Raw genomic sequence first — 24,925 nt, forward strand, 5'->3', positions numbered from 1 at the left:
GAAGGAAACTTTCTGGTGTTGCTTACAGAAACTGCCTCTCAGGTAACCCTTATTACATTCTTGGCAGGACTAGACTTCCTGTCTCAGGAAATTCTCTGGAGTTTTTTCCCCTCCTTTGCTGGTACTTTGCTTGTGTGGAGTGACCATTCAAAGTTACAATGGCACTGAAAAAGGTGACTTATGACCATTTTTCACACTTACGACTGTTGCAGCATCCCCACAGTCATGAGGCCAGGTGAGGAGATGCGTGCCTCGATGTGAGTGATATTGAGTTGGCCACACACCCAGCCAATAACATGACCACCAAGCCATGTCCACCCAGTCACATGACCACCAAGCCACGGCCACCACCTAAGCCACGGCCACAGAACCGGTTGTTAAAAAATTTGAATCCCACCCCTGCACTATGTGTTTTGATGAAATAAAGCTATGTCATTTCTACATGACTACAATCTACTTAGAAAGCTACCAGAACAAAAAAAAAAGGTTAATTTGGCAGATTTGCTGTTGACAAATCCATGCTAACTTCTTAAAATTGCTGTGTTGTTTTCAGGATGTTTATAGAATGGCCTCTTTATGGTCAGCTCTGGAATCTTTCAGGTATCAATGTCATATTAACTGGAGAGCCTCTTTTTTTTCTCTTTTTGAAGACAGCAGCAATATTTGCCCTGTTCTCAGAGATAATATGAAATAATACAGAAATAATAATAGAGATGTAGTCAGACTTTTAACTAATTCCCATGGAAGGATGCACTTCGGTAGATATTTAAATTCATGATAAATATTCAACCTTGCCCTTCATCTTCTCATCATTCTTGCCTGGTAGAACATACTGAATAGGATTCAAGAAGCTTTCTCTTCTCTTTGATACTTTCATATCATGAGTGAACAAACACATATTTTAGACTTCAGGGAAGAAAACTCTAATAAGTAGATCAGCTGGATTCCATTTCAGAAATGGACATGGAGGAATGGGGAAAAAAAGAGGAACACATGAAAAAGAAAGCAGAATGCAAAAAGCAGGGGGGGGGAGTAGAAAGCGAGTGTGGGTCCTTTTTTTAAAAAGATTTTTATCTTGCCTTTTTTCCCATACAACTCAAGAAGGCAATGAAAAATCACAATGAAATTTCACACAATGTGCCTAAGTCACTACATATTTCATAACAGTTTAAGGAGTAACATAACTGAGTTTCTACACTGTTATAAACAATATATGATTTACAAAACACAATGGTTGGGTAGGCACAACATTCCATGCCATAGAACACCAAGCAAGCCATGTTTAGCTATGTAAAAGCCTAAGAATTTCAACTTCTGAAAAGCATTAGCCCATGTAGGCTGCCCTATTGGTCTCAAGGTAGATGTAAAACTGGAAGGCATTAAATCATTTCCCCTTGATATTTTAATTATAGGTGGGATTCTTCTGGGTTATCCTGCTGTTTGAATGTCAACATACATGGAGATGGTCCAATAAGCATGGAAAATCTAAAGAAAAGCTTTGGATAAAGATCATTCAGCAAAATCTCAGAACATTTTATCAAGGATTATCAAAAAGGTTAGATTTTCTTACTGAAGTGGAAAGTTAGAAACAGAGTTTAAAAGAAATGGAGGACATGAAGGTACACCATCCATGGTGGTAAAATCTGCTTAACCAGGGCTTTAATTATTGCATAACTGGAAAGCATTAGATTGGTGTTTTTCCTAGCTCAGCTAAAGAGAAGGGCTTTTCCGCAGTCACTTGGATATATTATAGTTATTTTCTAGAGCAGTTAAAAATTTCTAATTTGACTCAGCTTTTTAAAGGCTTATGTTGCCTCAATCTGCAGTTGTTGCAAACCATGCTAAACCAAGATTATTTAATCAGCATTTACTGAATATTATGCAAAGACCTAACTGCTTAGAGAAAGCTCTAATGCTGGGAAATGTGGAAGAGGATGACCAGAAGCAAAGTTGATGGACTGAGTGACAGTGGCCACCAGTGCACTATTAGATAACCTGAAAGACCAGGTTAGGGATAGATTGACACAGAGGAAATCTATGTGGTCACTAAAAATCAACAAGAACTTGATGGCATTCAATCACAATCATTTATCAGCAGCTTGTTGGATTTACACAAAAACATTGCTTATAAATTATCGGGGCTGCATTCGTACAGAGATACAGTATTGAAATATCTGAACCCAGTCTTTAGGTAGATTTTACAGACTTACTACCTCTATTGCCAAGAATGTTTTTATTATGTATTTTATTTTAATTTTCTAATTTCAATGTGCACTGCCAAGATATATGGTAACCAACATGCACACAAAAATATGCAAGTAGTTCAAAGAATATAGACTGAACAGCTGTGTGTAAACAGCAGATCTGAATGTTTATCCATCATTTAACATTTTCTACATTTGCAAAACACTGAATCATAAAACTAAATCATGATCTGGCTTTTCATAAAATCAACCCCTTCCCTAATTCTTGGGACTAAATTGAGACATCCATGTTATTGCTTGTTACTTTCCACTGCCTTTCTGCAATGTCCAGCTCTACTGTACAACCCATTCATTTCCTAGATTGTATCTAAGTTCCAACCAGGCTAATAAGTTGACTAGCTTTTTTTCAACTCAAGGTTAGTTTGCTGTACTGCTGTAACCACTTACCACTGGTAGCTACTCTGAGAAGTGGAAAGTAATCTTAAAATAAGACAATATTGTACAGAAAGTAATTCGCTCTTACTCTTGCTAAGAAAACAACACAACATTGTTACATCAAGCACTTGACTCTTGATCTAATCAGGTATCAGGTTTGACTCAAGGGAGAAATTACCTTTTTGCAAAAATGCTAGGCTAAAATACAAAGTACAAATGCAGCTCTTAGGAATGAGGCCTGTTGCTGCATTGTCCTATTTGTAAGTTTTGCAGAAACAACCCACTGCTCATTGGTGGAAAGAGGATGCTCATAGAAACAAAGTTTAGTTCCATTAAGGATTTTATGACACCCCTTTTGGGCTACTCCGGCAAAGCAGCTCTGGGATAGCAGCATTATCCCAGGGAAGTGGAATAGTGTCCATCTGGTTTAAGGAAGAGGGAAATTCTCCCATTTCCTTTCTGAAAAAAGCTATTTACACTAGTCAATTCCAATCACCCTGGAATCTATGAACCCAGGTAAGAAAAACCATTCCAACTTTATTTAGCTAACTAGAGGGGAAGGGGAAGCATTTAGGTTGGGTAAATTTGTCATTGCTGCAGTTCTTCAATGGAACGATTTTCTTGGCTTCTTAATGCATTTGACTTCTTTGCTCCGTTGTTGTTTTTAACGAAGTATATTCAACCAATTGCATGCTATATTCTCATCACTTCTGCTCATTCCCAGTTATAAACTACACTGATTTCTTTTCAACAATATTAGTATTACTAGAAATAGTGGGTATACTGGAAGGAAATTTGGTGCATATACTGCCTTCTCAATTAATTGCGAATCACTCTTTCTGGACTAAAATAATCCTTTCCCTTTAAAGACAAGAGGGTGAAGTTCGGGGGGGAAATAATTTTAAGTTCTCACTGTTGCGCCTACGCCATCCTTTGCCTTAATTTTTTTCCCTCTCCTTCCTTGTGCAAGGTTTTACTTCGTAGCTTTATAAATGTGTGCTTTTAAAATATGACTTCATCGTAAGTGAAGGATGGACGGATTTGTTGATTATTATTTTTTTAACACCCCGTCCTTTCGCACGTTTATTTGCAAGATGCTGCTGTGATTTCATGGAGTTTTACACCCGAGGAGGTATGTTTCGGAATTGTAACTCCAACCTGCTAATCCAGCCCGAGGCACTCGCTGTCCTCAAACACAAAAATGGTGGGTCTATAAATACGATTTATTCCCAAACGGTCTATTCTGGAGTTTTGGACTACGATTCCCAGCATGCCGTCCTCCATGACAGCTTCTTCTGATTGGCCGCTCGGTGTTCTAGTTGGAACTCGGCATGTGGCTGCTGCTGTGCTGAGAGGAAGGCAATATTTTTGCAGGCTTTATATGTATGTATATATGAGAAAAGGTAAGTGAAGTCTTCTGCTGCTGCTCTCTTTAGAATGGGATGTTTTCCTTCCTTTTAATTCTTCCCCCCATTTCTTTGTTCCTGATCTAGTTAATTGTGAGCATTGCCCTGAAGCAGCTGCTTTCAAAAGGCATGTTTTATATTGGTGTGTGTTTAGGGAAATTTAACCAATCCGAAACTGGAAAAGCAAGACTTAGTGATGCACTGAGGATGATCCCAAAGGGATAAAGAAATATATGCAGCCCGAGAGCTGTGAAAACACCAGTAGTGATTTTTCCTCCATGAACGTAAATGCTTGCTACAGTATTTTTTTTCTTTCTTGGAGGGAATCTTTATTAACAAGCAAAAAAGTGCAGTCTTAATGTGGGGAAAATGTATTTGCATTATCATTTTTTTTAGCAGGTACCCTTGAGAGTACTGGGGTCTTTTAAAGTCATTGCAAAGAGAAAAATGTGAGGTGTTTGGTTTGTTTATTTCAGTCCTGTTTTGCATTCCAGTTAAAATACTGCTCGCCCCCCTCTTAAGTTTGTCCAGAATGGATTAGGAAGTTGTTTTTCTTCTTTCACAAGCAGATTCTGACATTTTGAAGGGTATGCAAAGCTTTGCATCTTTTTTGTTAAAACTAGTGGGTAAATTTAAGACTGCAAATTACGTATGATATAATTTCTAAACAGAAAAACTTTAAGCTATGATTTTAAAATGACAGGAAAATTGTTTGTGGTTTGATTTCACTTTCAACCATTACAACATTGCCAAGGATGGTCTGAGAAACAAAATTGTTTGGACACTGCAGGTGGAGAGCCACCCATAAAATTCTTCATCTCTCACACATCTGTATTTTTCAAATTAAGTAGGCTAAGGTTCAGGTGGGCAGCATCAAACATGGCAGTTGACCTCAAATTTTCTCCAAGTTAGTTTTTCTTTTCTTTACACATCTTTTCTTGCTTTTATGAGTGGTACCTTCCTGAACCAGAGTAACGATAAATAATTGAATCAAAGGATAACCATCTCTAAGCAGTTTAGAAGTATTTTGTCAGCAAAAACTCTGAGCAATCAGGCTAGTTTTAAAATTTGAGCAACCTCTGGATGAATAAACGGAGGCTGTACGAGGAAAAATTGCATTCTCTTTATATGCCAAAGTGTAACGTACATGCAAGCACATGCAGCCAACCTGCAAGATGCTATTTTGTATTGCAGATACTTTCTTTGTGGGAGGATAGGGGTGAAGAATGAGGATTACATTACTGACAGTTGTGTCTACACAATGTGAATTTTTACAAGCAAGATTTGCAAGATGTCTTGGTGCTTCATCCTTAAAGTCTGTTTTCAGTACAAGCTTCAACTTTGAAATGTGATGAGGATGGGGCATTTCTTAAATATGTCCTTTGTCACGATGTAAAAATATAACGTCTGTCTAGTCAGGTTCTAATGACCTTATAGACATAGTCGTGTAGTTTTCTTGGGAATATGAAACCTGTTTGCATTGCTTTCTACCAGAACATTGTTTTGATTTTCCACTCAAACGTAAAACCCATTTAAGTCTCCCATCTAAGGGAGTTCCTGATTTCCTGGTGGTCTCCAATCCAGTGCTTATTATGTTCAACCTTGCTTAGCTTTTTGAAATAAGTCAAAATCAGCTAAGTGCTGCCGCTATTGAAGTACAGTGTAAGCAGAATCCAGTTTATCAGAAAGTAAAAAACACTTTCAGGCAATTCTGAGTCCTGATACTTTTAACATTCAGCTTTATTTACAATTTCCCCATTTTTTTTCATTATTCTTGTACCCATATAGTGGCTGAGGCAGGAAAGTTATGAATCTGGAAATTACTTATTCAGATGTCTGTTGTTCTATCCATACTGCTCTCAGGAAACTGCCTAGCAAATCACTTTCACCTGGACATAAGCTTTCTGTGGAATTTGAGAAGCAATCATCTCTTATCTCACTTTGTAGTCCCAGGGAACTGGGTAGCCCAAAGACTACCAGGTGGGGTGAGCAGCACTTTTTCCTTGGCCGCATACTGGGACTTCATTAGAAAGAGATTTTATTTTTTACATTGGAGCAAAGGACAATTTGATTCCCCCCACCATTCCCCAAATAGCTGGTCAGGTTTTTTAAACTACTTTTCTGCACTGTAAAAGTAGACCATGATAGGGGAAATGCAAGGTGCTTGCTAACTGTTGCTTTTAGCATTCCTCCATTGGCCAGAATTCCCATGGATTCTTCCATGGAAAGAATCATTTCCCAATTCAAGAAGAGACTCAGAAAAGTTACTGAGTGCTGCACAAGCAGCTCTACCCAGTGTTTCAGTTTTGGAAAGTGGAGGTGCACACAACGTCATAGAAGTGGTTTCCGCTTTCCCAATCTCAAATACATAACATGATGGTTACTTATCCTTGAAGTGATTGTAAAAAAAAAATTCAGGTAAAGTACTTTGAACATTCAAAACTACTATAGAAACCAAAGTAGTAAGAAAGAATAATACAGAATTTAAGCAAAGACAATTGTGTGTTTTGTCTTACAGCTTTGTTATTGAGTCGATTAAATAGTTCTTTAAGTTGTCTTTTAAAAGTTGAAGTGTTAATTGTTTTTAATGATGTTTTCAAGTACTGCTTAGGAAACCCTTTAAGAGAAAAAATTATTGCTGTTACCATTGCAAATTCTAAATCAGCCTTCTCTCCACAGATGCTGTCCAGATATATTATACTTCAGCTTCTTTAATTTTTAACTATTCTAACCTCTTTTAGTGAGTGGACTCTTGATTCCAGATACTTAGTGCCTTTAAAATGGAGTTTTCAGCATATGCCTACATTTTTTTCCTTTCATCTCTCCTTCCATTTCTGGTGTTCAAGCATTACATGCACCTTTTAATGCAGTCAAATTTTCCTCTCTTGCCTCTGCCCCCTCCCTTCCGGTACATGAAAGAGATATCAGTAAGTTAGGGGGACTTCCAGGTTTGCAGAAGTCTATTTCAAAATTGGAGAGAGAGAAAAAATGAACATGGGGAAAAAGAATATAGGGCTTCAGATCATAAGTTGCCTTATGTGGATTAAGAGCATTACAGGTATGGATTCCGATCACAGGGGAAAGTTTGCTGGGCCTTTTTGGTTCCCTGAAGTCCCATATTTCACCAGCCATGATGATGGAGTTTTGTAGAAGGCGGGAACTTCCATGCACAACACAGTTTGCCTTCACAGCAGATGGAAGCTAGAATCTTGACTGGTGATAAGTATTCAACAACACTGTTGATTGTTTGGGCAAGCAGCTGTTGTTCTTTCTTAAAAAAAAACTAAAGCCATATTTGGAAAACTTAAGGATCACAGAAAACCAAATTAGAATGCAACCTTATAGAACTGGGCACACATGATGGAACAGTTAATGTGGCTGTTGACAAATTTCTTACTTGCTTGCACTTAAAGTGCAGATAATTAGTGTCTAAGAAAATGAATAATGCTTTTTCCTTTGACTTCTGTATGTACAGCTGCAGAAGTATGTAGTCAATATCTCCAGTTCACGTCCTTCCCATTCCACACATAAGGTATATGGCAACAGTGAAGACAAGATGGAAAAATTATAAGTAGTCCTCACTATTGACTGCAATTGGGACTAAGAATTCTACCACTGAGCGATGCAGTCATAAAGTGAAACATCACATGCGTGCACCAAATTTTTGACGTCAGTTCCGATACAATCATTAAGAGAATCACTGTGGGTCATTAAGCGCAATATCTATGACTTGCAACTTCCAGCCAGCTTTCCTATTGACTTCTCAGAAGCTGGCTGTGACGGTAATAAATAGTGATCATGTGACTGCATGATGTTGCCAAACATCTGAATTGTGACATCAGAGACACTATAAGATTTACAAGTTTGAGGACTGGTCATAAATCTTTTTCAGAGCTGTTTTAATTTCGAACGGTCCCTGAATGAGCAGTCAGCAATTGAAGATTACTTGTAAATAATAAATGGAAAACTTCTATGGGAGCAAGCATATCTTAAGTTTTGGAGTTCTCTCCCTTCAAAAACCCTATTTTTATGTATTTATTAATTTTTGTTAATTCTTTGCCTTTATTTTCTGTCAACTTGCATCATGCATACTTGATGTTTCTGTGTCCTGTTTTCTCCACAACAACCCTATGAGACGGGTTGGACAGAGAGAGTAACTGGCCCAAAGTCTTCTAGATGGCTTTCATGCCTAAAGTAAGACTAGAACTCACTTAAACCACTACATCAAACTGGTTCTCCAGTTTTCTATATACATATGTTTAAAGAAGTGATTTTTCCCCTTGACTCATATCTCACTCTTACGCAACTGAATACAGTGAATAAAATTCTTGATGTGATACCAGTTGAGGAATGTGTATACAGCCATAGTTAACAATCCTTAGGGGTATGTGAATGTGAATCAGTTTGAAATAATCTGGTCAGTGAGCATTATCTATAAGGAAGTTAACTGTATATCTTCTATCTACAGAATAAAATTAAAATATATTATTTTGCTCTTTTAAATCTCTTTAAGCCATTTGCTTTTATTGAGTCTTCATACTAGCAAACATTATGATTACTGTTAAAGAAAAAAAAAACAATCCAAAGAAAGTGGCTTGGGGTGTAAAGTGATAAAATAAACTTCTCTCCTGGGTTGCATAAACATAAGCAAATCCTGGATTTTTGGAGCTCCATGTGCTGTTCTGGAAAAGACAGGAGGAATTTTATTGAAACTGCAACGAAGGCTATCATGGTTTCCTTTAATTTCTAAGTATAAGAATTGCCCTATTTTTTAACTTGCTTTCTCAACTCTGTTACTTCAAACAGTCAGACACAGCAAGTGAAATATTTTCTTTCACTTTTCTGTTTGCTAGGAAAGGTTTTACAGTAAGTGAAGACATTACATAAAAGAAAGACCTGAATACAACCTCTGAATCATGTTTTCCTAAATAGCCACATCGTGTCTGCCTCTTGTTAAAGGAATAATAAAAAAAAATGCAGTGCTTTTTTCTTTTGGCTCCCAAGAAAAACAGTGAGCACACACATATGTGTTTATGGTTACAAAATACAGAACCGCAGAATTTGGAGAAAGACTTGCAAGCTTATCCAAATTGCTGCTTGGTGCCCCAAAATTTGGAATTAATGTATACTTTAATAGGTGTAGGTATATTTGGTCCCTACTTGAAAATCTCTAGTGAGGGAGATAAATCATACACCTTATTTTTATCGATATGTATATATTTATTTATATCTTACTTTTTATTTTTATAAATAAGGTGGAAAACATACTTAATATCCTTTCCTCTTCCTATTTTTCCCTTCCTATTTTTCCCACAACAACTCTGTGAGGTGAGTTGGCTGAGAGAGGGTGAGAGAAAGTCACCCAGCAGGCTTTCAGGTTGGGACAGGACTTGAACTCGCTTTCTAACCTGGTGCCTTTAACCATTAGACCAAATTCTCCAGTAATATGCAGGTATAGAAAAACAATACAATTAAACTAGACATGCTCTTATCATTACTTCTTCCTAATGACCTTCCTTTAATATATGAAATCTAATCATATATTATGGCACCACAGAGATGAAGTCTTTTCCCTCATCTGTGTAATAGGCCTTTAGATACCGTATATATTACCATCTTCCCTTCCTTTCTAGATACAGAATTATAAAATGCTACAAGATGTACTAGGCTGAGGAAGACAGAAATTCAAGCAAAGCCTACTATATTGTCAGGCAGGCAGCGCCTAGGTTAGGATGGCATTAAAAGAATAATTCTAGAATCTAATCTAGATTTGATCAGAAATCAAATCTTATGTTTTCAAATGATAATTTCCAAGTTCCCAGATGGAAAAAGAGTGTCAAAACCATAATATGGTATTTTCTCCCTTCAGATTCCTGCCATTATTGCATGGATCTGTATCAAAGTTCTCTAGAATCGCTTCAGCATTGCTTTTTCACAGGTGTGGAAATACACTTCCTCTGACATGTCACCCAGTCCAAGGGCAAAAGTCGACATTTTCTCAGACTTAATGAAGCTGTGGCATCCCTAAAATTACTGACGAGGAACAAAAAAAACTATTCACCTTTCTGGATCCTTTCCTCTTATTTGCCTGAAAATACTTTCGCTATTTTTTTGTTTTTCGTGCCAGCACTGACTAAAAAAAAAATGGCAGAGCTGTGATTGCTGTCTCCTTTCTCTTTTGCTGCTGTTCTTCCAGAAGGTAATCTGGAGAAAGAAACAAGAGAATCAGTTGTGAAGCAATCCCAGTTTTCTGCTTTAAAGATACTGGAAAGATTTCTATCCCATTCCATTCTGTCCTTGCAGATAGCATTGTTTTGACACTAAAATGGCTAAACAGTAGTTGCAAACACAATGCCATGAAATCAAACCTTTGTCTGCTTCTTCTCTGTTTTAAAATTATGCTTCTATTGTCCAAAAGTAAAGCCCAAGCACTGTAGCGAGAAAGTATAGGCCAGGTTACACCAGATACAGCAACTGAATTTAGGTCAAAATCAGAAGTTGTCAACCAGTCAGATCAGAGAGAGGTGAGAATACAGTACAAGAAACTCTAGTGAGCCGTTGGCTCATCATCATAATATTTCAGGTCTGAGTGATAACAATGCCAGATAAAAGAATTAACATAGAACTGGCTGTTGTCACAGGACTGACTCCTTTGCCTTTAGTCACATTATTAAATTAGCAGCTTCCTGCATTTGCTTAAAGAAAACGTCATTGGGAAATTGCATTAATTATATTTCTTCTGGCACTGTATGTGCATAACTCAGCAGCCTTTAAACTTTGACAGTGATGAGCTAATGATAGAAATAGCATTTTTCTTGCAACAGAAGATAATACTTTTACAGAATCATATAGTTATGGGGGACTTCAAACTATACTGACACTGTTGGAAGAAACTGTTAGGATGTAGATATCCAATATGTTTTAGAGTCAATTTGCAGACAGCTTTAGCTCCCAGCTGGAGAAAAGAACAAGGGATCTGCCAAAACTTAATCCTGACCAACTAGGATGAAGTAATTGATAAAGTGGAGCTATAAGCAATATGTAGGGAGAGAGGGAATGTCCATGCCATTTGGAAATTTGTAATATTAATGGTGAATAAATTCATTGGGTTTTTGGAAAGATGATTTTTTAGAAGTTCAGGAAAAAAAGCCCAAAAGCATCCATGATTCCAAATTAAATAGGAAAAAAAAACCACTTTTAAGAACTACTGGTATTATCAAGAATTAGTACAGGTGGAAAGGAAAAAAAATGGATGTATCTCCATGAGGGACTCATTAATAAAAATACATTTTTAAACACATAGAAATATTATCAAAGAGAAAATGGATTATTCAAAACATAGTGGTAGGAAAGGTGAGGCCCAGTTTAGCTGAGACTTGTTTAGGAATGCTAAAATGGCTTTCTTTGATCATGCTTGGAGTAAGAAGATGATCAAGGCGAGGATAGGTGTACTATTTAGGGAAAGAAAACGAAAAACAGTGGGATTACTTAAAAGAACCTGCGATTAGTAGAATAGACACACACAAGCACACACACGACACACAGATGTGAACTTGGGGCTCAGGGCACAGAAGTACGGTAAATGGCTAGAAAACATCCATCTACCTTAATTAAATAAAAGTCTCCTGAGGTTCAAATTATACAAAAAGGCTTGAGGAAATTAATTTAGATTAATTTAATCTAAATTTCCTGATCTTGAATGCTGTTCACCAAGAAAACAGATACTTTCCCTATATAAGAGGTGTTTTTATATAAATTTTATTAAAAGAGAAAATGAAAATTACCCCAAACTAATACAGAATAAAGAAAACAAAGAAAAAGGGTGGGGGGAGAAAGAACAAATAAAAAATAGAAGTTTCTAATTTCCTTTGCATCAAATACACATATGATTTCAAAGTTATCTCTTAGTCTAGAATTCTCTGATCAAAGTGAGTTTATCTGTCTACATGTTCCATCATTTTTACCAGCCATTCCTTTTTTGTGGGTAGTGTTAAACCTTCCATTTTTGAGCATAAAATAATCTCGCTGCAGTTGTCATATTTAAAAAGAAAATTCTATGACATTTTTTACTTCCTTATCTGTTAGCCCACAAAGAAAAGTCTCTGCTTTCAATTATCATTTAATTTTTAAAACTTTCTGAATTAATGTATTTGTATCTTATGGTTTTGAGGTTTTTTGGTGTTTTTTTTTACATGTCTGTCGAGCATGATAAAATGTCTTTTTATGTTCACATAAAAAGATTCAAGGTGCCTTCATACATTCTAGACCATTTCTCTGGTGACAAATACTATTTTATAAAAATGCTCTTTAAAGTTAAAACCTGATATAAGGTTCCGTCCTTTCAACCTCATGTTTATCCATTTGTATATTATAGCCAATTTTTTAGCCAATTTTATCATTCATTTCCCCTTGTTCTTCTGTCTCATATTTCAACAAAATTTAATACATTTTGGCAATAACATTCATCATTATACAATTCTATTTCAAACTCGGTCTTGCTTCTGTTCCAAGCCATAACATATTTTATTCACTTTTACCTTTTTGTAAGTTTTTCATAAAAACCATTGACAAGAGTATCCTGTTATCAAATCTCTTGATTTCATTTTGCAGTCCTCCTGAGAAAATTATAATATATCATGATACATTAACTACTTATGTTTATTTATTTCCCATCTATAAAATGCTTCTTGTGCTGAATGCCACAAATTTGTTTTCAGAAGAATATAAGTTTATATTTATTCCATATTCTAAAAATAGCCTGCCTGGTGTTGATTTTTAATGTCTACATTTATATTAATTTTATGAAACCACAGATAACCTTGCCATCTAAAAATTGTGACTTCACACTCCAATAGCTGCCTATCTCTACAATACAGTACCCACTCTTTCATCCAAACCTAACAGTGGGCAGCAAAATATAGTTTCATATCTGGTAAGCCCAATCCTCTTCTTTCCTTTGCATCTTTTAATAACTTATATTTAACTTAGGGTTTTCCCCCTAAATAAGAGGTGTTGTAGGAAATCTTGATGGCGGTGGGTTAGAGATCCTGTAACTGCATTCTGTGTAGGAAAACTGAAGGATTTTCTGTATTCAAATAAGCTGGTCATGTTACTTTAGTTCTCACAATAAAAGTGTTTGTTTATTTCTTAATAAATTTATCACATGATATGTATGAGATCTGGAAAGGTTCTGATAGAAAAGACCAGTGATGCCACCAAACCTCAAAAAGGATAAGGTAGAGCTAGAAAAGAGATAGAAAAGGATAACAGAAGTTATTAAGGCAAATGAGGAAGGGTTACAACAATCTTCTCCAACCAGGTTACCTTTCAGATATGTGATTTCAGACTGACATCAGTACAATATTGGGAATAATCTCACCTGTAAACTTGGAATAACTATATCTCCAATCCTCCAAAGGGGATTGTATAATTACATAATTTTGATGGAATGGAATAGGTCGTTGGAAGAGGTGTATATTGTTACCACATATCTATTCTATACCCATGTTCATTCTTTCTAATCAATAGAATGTTAGAAAGAAATTATGTACAGGGGATTAGAGCTATGTCTAATGTGTCGTCTCCAAAAATAGAGTGGGACCAAATTTGATGTGGGAGAGAAGCTAATCAGAGCAAAACTGAGTTTGAAAATGGACTCCATCTGACCAGGACCTGCAAAAAAACCACCAACAACGAAACAACTCCATACATCCTTATAAGGGAGGCAGAGGGGCAGAAACTTGTGACAGTATTGATTGCCTTGTTCTTCAGCCCACCCCCAATCCTCTGGTCTCATAACCATGGTGTTGCTATTAAGCAGTTGGAAAGAATTCCAGAAGGCATGCCCTGCATGCTTTCTCTGCCTTCTTATTCTTAGAGTCATTTCAAAGTCTGCTATTAATGCTCATATTTCATTCATCTCTTCAGTATTATTGTCAAACCTGTTGCTAGGGGGAGCCCATCCCATTGCCCGGAGCACCAAATTTAGTAGAGGGCCAAATGTTGAAAAAGAAAATGAACTTTAAAGAAAAATACAAATACGTTTTGTGGAAATGTAGGTGCTGATTTCATGACATGTCTAGAAATGCCTTCACCTGTGCAGGTGAAGAATGGATAAAAGATAAAAACTTGCAGAAACCTCTCCCCACTGTCTTTTTGGCCAAGAAAATCCTTGCTAAAATGAATTAATATGCAACCTGTTAGAAACTCTTTGTTGGTTATTTAAAGACCTTTTCTTTAAACTGTTGAAGTTGCTTTTAAAATTACGCAGTGTGAAAATCTCTTGTGTCTGTTCTTTCTCTCTGTTTAAAAACAGTTCAGGAAAAGCAAAGTTTAATGCATTCTACAACATTCACTACAATGTTAGTAAACATATGGACTTTTTTTCTTTATTGATTTAGTTCCTGACGTAAAAGACCCCACTGACATCTCCATGCTGTCCATTGACATGGAAAACAAGGAAAATGGATCTCTGGACAAAGAAAAGTAAGTGGTCCACCGAAATGTTATATATTGATTTACAGAGCTGAAGTTTAATTCTTCTGGGTACCAAAAATGGCATACAGCCGTAGTTTTATTTTGAAAGATTGCTAAAATGTTATTTTGCTAACTTCACAATATAATCAGTACAAATGGAGTTTGTTCTGACTTTGAAATCTTTGTTGGACTAGGGACAACATGTCTGAAGCATCTCTGAGTATTTTATATCATCCCTATCTAGGCTTAATTATAACCTTTTGATGCACATTTAAGTATATCTTCTAAGGCAGAGTTTCTTACCTTTGAAGATGTATGGATTTTAACTCTCAGAATTCCCCGACTAGCATGCTGGATCGGGAATTCCAGGAGTTGAAGTCCACACATCTTCCAAGTTGCTACGGTTGAGAAACACTGTTTTTGAGTGTTTAAAGAGCCTGTTTACTAAGGGGGTGGTGGTCATGGAGTGTATCAGCAATTGTAAAACAAAAAGATTGGTGGAGTAGTCCATGCTGACAACCTACCACTTAAGAGCATACAGAGTTTGCTATGAGCCCACCAGGTTCTCTCTAGGTGACTAATAATGACATCACTTAAGTACCTTCAAAGCGATTGCCAGTCCTCAAGTAACAAATAATAACAATCCTCTCACCACCTCTTCACACAAAAGAGAGATAAAAGGTAATTGCTAATACTCTACCTCATCTGTAGTTTTAATTTATATGATATGCATTTGTTTTCTTCTTTGCAAACACAATCACATTAAATGTAATTGTGGTTGTAAGAGGGAAATGTCTGACTCCAAAGCTGGCATTCCTCCTGCTGTTAACAGCTTTTTAAAATTTGGGAGGATGAAAGAAGAGCATCTTGGCGATTTTGCCATTGTTCCCTCTCTTGAATAGTGTTCACATGGCTGGATATTGCTGCAGTGGCCGAAGAGGAGGACTTGCCATTTGCATCTGTTTTTTTCTTTCTTTCATATTTCCATAACAGAGGAACCTATCATGGCGTGAAAGCGGTCATTTTCCTCTTAAGCCAAAGAGCATCCTGTGACTATCTCAGTGTTTTAAACTTGTTATGAATTCTCATTAATTTATAAATATAATCAGGTGCCTGCTCGTGGATGGGAGCAAAATGTAGCCAGTTTCCCTTTATCTGGGTACACCTCAGTGGTGGGATTCAAATTTTTTGACTACCAGTTCTGTGGGCGTGGCTTGGTGGGCCTGGCAGGGGAAGGATACTGCAAAATCTCCAGTCAGAGGTGGTATTTGACAGTTCTCCGAACTACTCAAAATTTCCGCTACCGGTTCTCCAGAACTAGTCAGAACCTGATGAATACCACCTCTGGTACACCTCTCCCCTCACTGGGTCTTCATCTGGCTCATTGGTCACCATTTCACTGTGGTTTCTCTAATATAGCCAAACATAGCAGTGCTGTCATAGTGATCTATGTCAAAATTGTTCAGTAACACAAGGTTGCTTAGTCAGCAGTACAGGAAGAGCATACCTGTTCAAGAATGAAATAATGGAATGATAGGATCAATCCCACTTTCACCTTCTATTGCCTGCAGAAAAGAGTGCAGAGAAAGCTAGAAGTCAACATTCATTATCTACGTACAGAAAAAGGGGGGAGCTCTAAGAAAAAATAACTCGGTTTGAAGTAATAGAGGGAGTTTGTTACAGGCCCCAAGAACAAAAGGTTGAAACTCTGGTTTGGGTGTTGAAAACAGATAAGAATATTGATCACTCTGTTACCAGAAGGGCAAGAATTCTTACCAATTGGAAGAACCATCCACAAGCTCAGCAGTGTTACAAGAAAACGGAAAACGTTGTAGTATAGTGTCATATAAATGGCAGTACAGCCCCACTGGAAAACCAAAAATTCAGTTGTCAAAATTGGTTAAATAAATTTTCACATATCTAAAATAACAAGGAACGAAAATAATTTCATGATTGTCTCAGTTGGTTACATATTTTGAGTTCTGTAATAAAAAAACCTCCAACCTCTCAACTGTGCAAAAGGGATGTTTTTTTTAAAGGTGCATTTCCCCCCCTTCCATATCTTTTTTTCTTCATACCATGTGCATAATATCCAATCAAGCAAGAGAAAAATCCAAGCAGCGTCTGAGGCAGGGAGTTGAAACTATCAAGCTGTCTTTCCCCTTGAAAGACTTGGTGGTGTTAGATACCAGGTGACATGGTGAACAACATAAATTCAGTTCTTCAACTTTGTCCGTTCTTTCCAATATATTTGAGGAAAGCTCAAGCAAGTGAAAAATGAATTAAGAATTCATGGCCTCCTTTAGGTGTATTTTAAACTGCTTGCCAGTAGGTGTCACTGTAGCAACGAAGTAGCACAAGGTGGAAATGTGAACTTGTATTCAACTATATGATTCTTGGATGGAACCTGAAATTAAATCATATAAGCCTTATAGATACATTTTCAGGTTACCTCCCATGTACAGTATATTCACAACATTGTGTGGAATTAAGATTTAGTTTCTGCTACAGAGATACTATGGAGGTTCATTTTAGATTTTATTTTACAACTAATTTGGGGGAACAATTAGCATCATTGCACTGTTATTCAAAGACAGAGCCATTTAATCACTTACACTTATAATTAAAGGTCTCTATATTTCTCATTTTGTATATTAATGGATTACTGCAATTGAGTGGTTGGTGTGATATTAGCTATATAGATTACCTAAAACTGTTTCTTTAATTAATTCAATCAACATACTATTTTACCATGTCAAAAAAAAAATCCAATGCCAAACCACAACCTAAAGAGAACATAATCCCCACCAATGATCCACAAGACTCCTGCACATGCCTTAAATGCTACAAAAATCTAAAGGATAATGAAAACTCCATCAAATGTTCTCTGTGTAAGAAATACACTCATCATGACTGCTTGGGATTAACCAAGCAATTTATTCAATACCTGGAATCATCCAATGAGTTTCCATATTACTGCAAATCATGCAAACCCAAACTGGATCTGTTGGAAAGAATTGATACCATTGAAACCATAGTAGCATCCCTGGACGCCGTAAAAGAAAGAATATCCAACCTTGAAAAAAAAGAAACAACGCAAAAACCTGAACTTCCAATAGCTACAAACCACATCTCTACCCAACAACCACAACCCAATCCAAAACCCAATCCACAAATAAACACAACCCAGACAAATATTGATATCCCAATCCTCATCAGAGAAGCTGTTGAGCGTGAACGGAAACGTCCAAACGCCATCTTATTTGGTCTAGAGGTCACCAATAACAATGATGACATCACAACTGTCCGAAACATCATCAGGGATTATCAAGCATCAACCATCTCCGCTGATGAAATACTTGACATTTCCGCATTGGCGAGAGCTCAAAAACAGAGAAGGCTCTGTGGCCCCACGCTTGTGCAGAGTCATTTGCAAAAATGAATCAAGCAAACGTAAATTCATTTATACTATAAACTCACTCGCCAAAACCAACACCAACTATAAGAACCTCCGTTGTCGCCCTGACCTAACCATACAGCAACGTGCCCGCTCCCGTGTACTCCGCATTGAACTCAAAAACCGTCTAGACCAGTGATCCCCAACCTTTTTATGCCGCGCCCGGTACTGGCATCAGCTGGGCGCCGCGCCCGGTACCGGCATCAGCTGGCGCCGCCATCTTTTGATGAAAAAGTGCTTCCGGTGAGGTCACCGGAAGCACTTTTTCATCAAAAAAGATGGCGCGCTTCGGTGAGCTTTCCGGGTAGAAATGGCTTTCTACCCGAAAAGCTCACGAGCGCTAGCGCCGCCATCTTTTGATGAAAAGTGCTTCCGGTGAGCTTTCACCCAGAAAAGCTCACCGGAAGCACTTTTCATCAAAAAGATGGCGGCGCCTAGCAAACCAGCGGCCCGGTAGGACTTGTTCCACAGACCGGTACCGGTCCGCGGACCGGTGGTTGGGGACCCTGGTCTAGACAATGGAGAGAAGGACCTGTACATTGACTACCATGCTGACTGTATCAAAAGTAAGCCACGCAATACTCAGCTTTTACCCTCAACCACAACCCTATCTCAACCGATCCACCATCACCCAAGACTAGGCACGCACGATCCCAACTACCTCAATTCTAACTACTGCCGGCCTTAAATGCAAACTACTCAATGCAAGATGCCTCATGAATAAAATACCTGAATTTCTCATCCTACTAAATATGGCTAACTTCGACATTATATTTGTCTGTGAAACATGGCTCAATGCATCTCTCCCCGACTCCATTACCACAGTAAGAGACTATCATGTTTACCGATCAGATCGTGAAAATCGTCGAGGAGGTGGTGTTGCTATCTTCTATAAAAAATCCTTACATCTAAAAAATATCCAAGTTACCCAGGAGCTTGCTCTTCCTGAGACCATCATCTGTGAACTATCCTTAAATATCACAATTCGATTCTTACTATGTTACAGAGCACCTGATTATGACATCGAACATGTAAACAAGCTAAATACATTACTAACATGGGCTGCATCCTGCCCATACCCTTTTATCTTTCTTGGTGATTTCAATCTACCTCATATTGACTGGACCCTAAATGATTGTACAACTGAAATCATACACACAACCTTCTACAATGCTATTACAAATCTGGGACTGGAACAACTAGTAACCAACAACACTAGACTAAACAACTGCCTCGATCTCATCTTCTGCAATAGTTTGAATTTAATTTACGGAATACAAACTAAAGAACCCTTTTTCAGTAGTGACCACAATATGATTGACTTTTGTCTCAACATACGTCCACACAAAAATCACCACAATGATGTAATCCCCAATTGTAACTTCAAAAAAGGCAACTATGATCTTATAGACAACGATCTCTCATCCCTTGATTGGCAATCTCTATTCACTGGATGCAATACTGTTGAAGACCATTACAACATATTTTTACTTGAAGTCAAAAGAGTCATCAAACTATATGTACCAACAACAACTCCCAAAACAAAACAAAAAAAGCAGATTACCCATAACAATAAGGAAACTTCAATCCAAAAAGAGATCACTCTGGCGGAAAAACAAATCTGGTCACGTTGCCAATTTCAAAACCGATACAAAAATTTATGCCACCAGATAAAGACCGAATGCACCAATTATCACATTAAACAAGAGGAAAACCTTCTAAGCATCAATTCCACCCGTGCTTTTTACAATTTTGTAAACAACAAACTAAAGACTCAAGGTCCATCCCTCCCATGATAGGACCTGATGGTAAAGACTCTTGACGACACCATTAAAGCCAACATCTTTAACACATTCTTCGGCTCAGTATTTGTAAACAGCAATGGATCATGCCCAGTATTTCCTAGCCGTACCACAGATAACAACAATGATCTAATACATATCGATTTCACAGAAGACAATGTTGAAAAAGCACTACGCAATCTAAAACCATCCCTATCTATTGGACCGGATGGAATATGTGCCTACTTCTTAAAAAGCTATCCACTGCCATAGCCAAACCTCTAAGCATAATCTTTGAAAAATCTTTCAGGACCAGCTCCTTGCCTAACCTATGGTCACAAGCCACAGTCATCCCCATCTTCAAAAAGGAGACCCAAGCCTAGTTGAAAATTACAGGCCAATCTCCTTATGCTGCGTCACCTGTAAAGTCATGGAATCAATTATTAACCAATCCATCATCCTCCACTTAGAGACAAATAACCTACTCTCCAATAAACAATTTGGTTTCAGAAAAAAACTATCCTGTAATCTGCAACTCTTACACTGCAAAAACATATGGATGACACAACTCGACCAGGGCAAAGCAATAGACGCAATCTACATAGACTTCTGTAAAGCCTTTGATTCAGTGGTACACGACAAACTACTCCTAAAAATAAAATCCTATGGTATCTCTGGACAACTGAATAACTGGATAGAAGCATTCCTGTCAAACAGACAACAAATGGTCAAAATTGGGAGCGTCCTATCAAATCCAGTACCTGTCAATAGTGGTGTCCCCAAGGCAGTGTTCTAGGACCAACTCTCTTCATACTCTACATAAATGACCTCTGTGATCATATTAAGAGCAATTGCGTTCTCTTCGCTGATGATGTAAAGCTGTTCAATACCACAGACAATACTGCTACCCTACAAAAAGATCTTGACTATGTATCAGAATGGTCAAACAAATGGCAACTTCAAATCTCAACAAATAAATGCTCTGTCTTACATATTGGCAAAAAAAATCAGAAAATAAAATACAAGCTGAATAGTCAAGATCTTGTTGATGACCCAAGCTCTGTAAAGGACCTTGAAATACTCACCTCTAATGATCTAAGTGCTAGAGCCCACTGCAACTACATAGCCAAAAAGGCATTAAGAGTTGTTAACCTAATCCTACGTAGCTTTTTCTCTGGTAATATCAAACTACTAACCAGAGCATACAAAACATTTGCTAGACCAATACTCGAATACAGTTCATCAGTCTGCAACCCACATTACGTATCTGATATTAGCACAATTGAGAAAGTCCAGAAATATTTCACAAGAAGAGTTCTCCACTCCTCTACTCGTTGTAGAATACCTTATGCCACCAGACTTGAAATTCTAGAACTAGAAAACCTTGAATTACGCCGTCTTCGGTCTGACTTAAGCATGGTATATAAAATCATACATTGCAATGTCCTACCTGTCAATGAATACTTCAGCTTCAACCATAACAACACAAGAGCACACAATAGATACAAACTCAAAGTTAACCGCACCAAACTTGATTGCAGGAAATACGACTTCAGCAATAGAGTGGTCAATGTCTGGAATACTCTACCCGACTCTGTAGTTTCTTCCCCAAACCCCAAAAACTTTAACCTTAGACTGTCTACTATTGACCTCACCCTTTTCCTAAGAGGTCTGTAGGGGGCGTGCATAAGCGCACCAACGTGCCTACCGTCCCTGTCCTATTGTTTCTCTTATTCTTTTATTTTTCTTATATGTACCCATTTCATGTATTCACAACTATGTATACACTTATACTTATTATCTTGTAAACAATTGGCAAATCAAATAAATAAATAAATAAATAATCCTAAAAACTAGTGATTTGGTTGGATTCAAATCTGGTACACGTTTTCTCAAAAATAAACACCATTGAATTAACTTAGAGCAATCACCAAGAAAGTAGACACAACCCAAGGCATACATATAAGTAGAATGTGATTATCTAATTATTATTATATTATTCTCGAGGGTGTGGGTGACCTTGGATACTCCTATCATATAGGTTGGTTCAAATCATATTATTCTAAGAAGTTCGGATAAAGTTAACTAAATTACGAGTACTGTTCCACCAGCACTATATAAGGACTTTTTATAACATTAGTCTACTTAGTTTCATATTTCTAAAATAGCCTGATGTAACCAGATATTTTCTGGATGTGTAGGATTTCAAATCCTATTATCACTAACTTCTGGCTATGCTAGCTTCAAAGTAATAGGTACTACATTGGGTGAGGTGCCTCTAAGATCATTGAAAGAATTGGGTTTTAGCATCCAAATGTGGTTGCTGTTGGACAGCTAAAAATTATGTTTCATGCCCATGTATGAACCAAGTTAGCATAGGAATACACTGATAATCTTTTTACCCCTGGAGACCTGACCAGAGGTGGTATTCAGCAGATTCTGACCAGTTCTGGAGAACTGGTAGCAGACATTTGGAGTAGTTCGGAAAACCAGCAAATACCACCTCTGACTGGCCCTGCCCCCATCTCTTCTCTGCCTCCTGAGCCCAGCTGATCAGCTGGGTCTTCTTTGGTTGCCCTGCACAGGAGAACGGAGCTGAAAAGCAGGTTAGTGGGGTGGGGAGGTAATGGGATTTTGCAGTATCCTTCCCCTGCCACGCCCACCAAGCCACGCCCACCAAGCCACACCACGCCCACCAAGCCACGCCCACAGAACCGGTAGTAAAAAAAATTGAATCCCACCACTGGAGCTGACATGTAGATGATGCGCAGACTGCACATCTGGAATTGGGCAATTGCTATTTCCATGCTTGGGCTAGCACATTCCTGTTTGAAGAGTTACAAGGTGTGCTTTGTGGGCTTTCTTTCACTTCCTGTTGCAATAGCTATTTTAAAAAAAGATTGTTGCACAGAACAGCAGGGAAAGGGCAAGTAGCAAAAGGGGGAGAAAGCTGTATGTGTGTAAGCATGTGTGAATGTTTCTGTAGAGATAACAGAATACATAACTGCAGAAGTCAAGTGCAGAGAGTAAGAAATCTTACATATCACCTTGCTGGCAATTCCTTTAAAAACCATTTCCTTTAAAAATTAATTGTATTATAATTATACAGCAATAGTAGAAACTAAAACAAACTAAAAGAAAGAAACTAGAAAAAATAAAAAGTGCAAAGGTGGTTTCTGTTTTGCTTATTCTGCAACTAGCTTCCAACTGATAGCGTCAATGGAGAAGCTTGCAGTAAAAACAGCAGATGTCTCACCAAGGGTGGGATTCAAATTTTTTAACCACCGGTTCTGTGGGCGTGACTTAGTTGGTGGGCGTGGCTTGGTGGTCATGTGACTGGGTGGACGTGGCTTGGTGGTCATGTTATTGACTGGGCATGGCCAACTCAATATCACTCACTTTGAGACACGCATCTCCTTGCCTGGCCTGTCATGACTGTGGGGATGCTGCAACAGTCGTAAGTGTGAAAAATGGTCATAAATCACTTTTTTCAATGCCGTTGTAACTTTGAATGGTCACTCCACACAAGCAAAATACCAGCAAAGGAAGGGAAAAAAATTCCAGAGAATTTCCTGAGACAGGAAGTCTAGTCCTGCCAAGAATGTAATAAGGGTTAACGGAGAGGCAGTTTCTGTAAGCAACACCAGAATGTTTCCTTCCTGCCTTCCTTACAGGATTAGGCCAGTAATTTCTTCTAATGACCGGTTCTCCAAACTGCTTAGAATGTTAACAACTGGTTCTAGCGAATAGGTATGAACTGGTACCATCCCACTGTGTCTCACCTAATAACCAAATGCAAAACGACATCTTAAGTCTTATCACAGTCACATAATGTTTCGCTTACAACTGTGTTGCTGTGAACTCAGCTGGAATATACCTGATTGTCTATCACAGAGTCTGCATATCCATCTCTGCTCTGAATCAGGGGTCGCCAACCTTTTGGACCTCAGGGCTACCAAAGTCATACTTTTAAATCCCGAGGACACCTAATACCATTTTTTTAAAAAAATAATATATTTAATATAACATTTTTATTTTTTATATTAAATATAAATTTACTATTATATATATGCTTATTTAATTATAACAAAATCATAAATGCTTAATCATAATTGTGGGGCAGAGCAAAGGGAAAGGAAGTGCGTCTCTCATTCTCTGAGAAGAAAGAGGGGCCTGGAGACTGGAAAAATATGGACGGAGAGGAAACGGCTCCCCCTCAAACGGAAGGAAAGCAGAGCCCTTCCAATCTGGTCTCCTGTCATTTCATATCTCCTCCAAGTCAGAGGAAACCTCTTTCTCCTTTGCCAGGTGTGGCTGTCTGGATTTGGGGAGGGAAGGAGGGCCAGGCTGAAAGCGCTGAGGAAGACGGGCTCCTAATAACCAGGCAACCCCCTTCGGCCTCCAGACACGAAGACTCCCCCCAGGCTAAGCTCCAGGTTTCTCCCGCCACTTCCAAGCAGAGAAGGTCCCTCCTCATGTGGAGGCCGAAGGGTGTGTGTGTCAAGCCCAGAAAAGCTCTCACCTGCACAAACAGGCTGGTTGTTAGGAACGCATCTTCCTCAATGGTCTTTTGGTCTGGGCATTTGGTCTCCCCCCACCCCACCCCATGCGAAAGGAAACCCAGTCAGGTTTCTCCTTCCCTCCTACCCTTCCTCCTGCTCCCTTCCCCCCACTCAATCCTACTTCAGGACAGGAGAGTGTGCTGGAAATGTGTGTTGGCATTTCCAACATACATTTCTCCGGCGCTCGCCCACAATTCTTTGCATTCCTCCAGGCCTGGCTTGCTGAGAGGGGAGAGCAGCCCTGAGGTAGGAATTTGGTCCAACAAATACCAAACTGACAATGGCTGTTTAGGATTTTGAGGAGGTAGGATCTAGAGTGATCTCGTTGACATACAAAGAAGGTAATTTAAAAGGTCTTTAAAAGGTGGTTATATCAACAATAAGATGGTTTTCCCTGATGGTTTTCTTTTTCTTGAGAGAACAGTTGAGTAGCATATGTGCTAGTTTCTATGTCCATGCCCAATTTGTTTGAATTTCTTAAAACTCCATAGCTTGGTAGAGAATGGAAGACCTCCTGATCCAGCTGACTGGGCAGTTACAGATGTGGTGAATTATTTCAGAACAGTGGGCTTTGAAGAACAAGCAAATGCTTTTCAAGAACAGG

At 38.2% G+C, this 24,925-nt stretch overlaps 1 protein-coding gene across 1 annotated transcript in view; it reads left to right on the forward strand.

Moving 5' to 3' along the window:
• The first annotated feature begins 3,822 nt into the window (after positions 1 to 3,822).
• SAMD13 (sterile alpha motif domain containing 13) overlaps positions 3,823 to 24,925 on the forward strand; it is a 37,505-nt gene continuing 16,402 nt past the window's right edge. The window contains exons 1-3 of the mRNA XM_026678448.2: positions 3,823 to 4,042; positions 14,446 to 14,530; positions 24,813 to 24,924. Coding sequence (XP_026534233.2) covers positions 3,910 to 4,042; positions 14,446 to 14,530; positions 24,813 to 24,924 — 330 coding nt within the window. The 5' untranslated portion in view covers positions 3,823 to 3,909. The remainder of the gene's footprint in view (positions 4,043 to 14,445; positions 14,531 to 24,812; position 24,925) is intronic.

This window comes from Notechis scutatus, chromosome 3 (assembly GCF_049901735.1).
Source record: "Notechis scutatus isolate UNSWTSFEM ecotype Mainland chromosome 3, rNotScu1.2, whole genome shotgun sequence".
NCBI lineage: Eukaryota > Metazoa > Chordata > Lepidosauria > Squamata > Elapidae > Notechis > Notechis scutatus.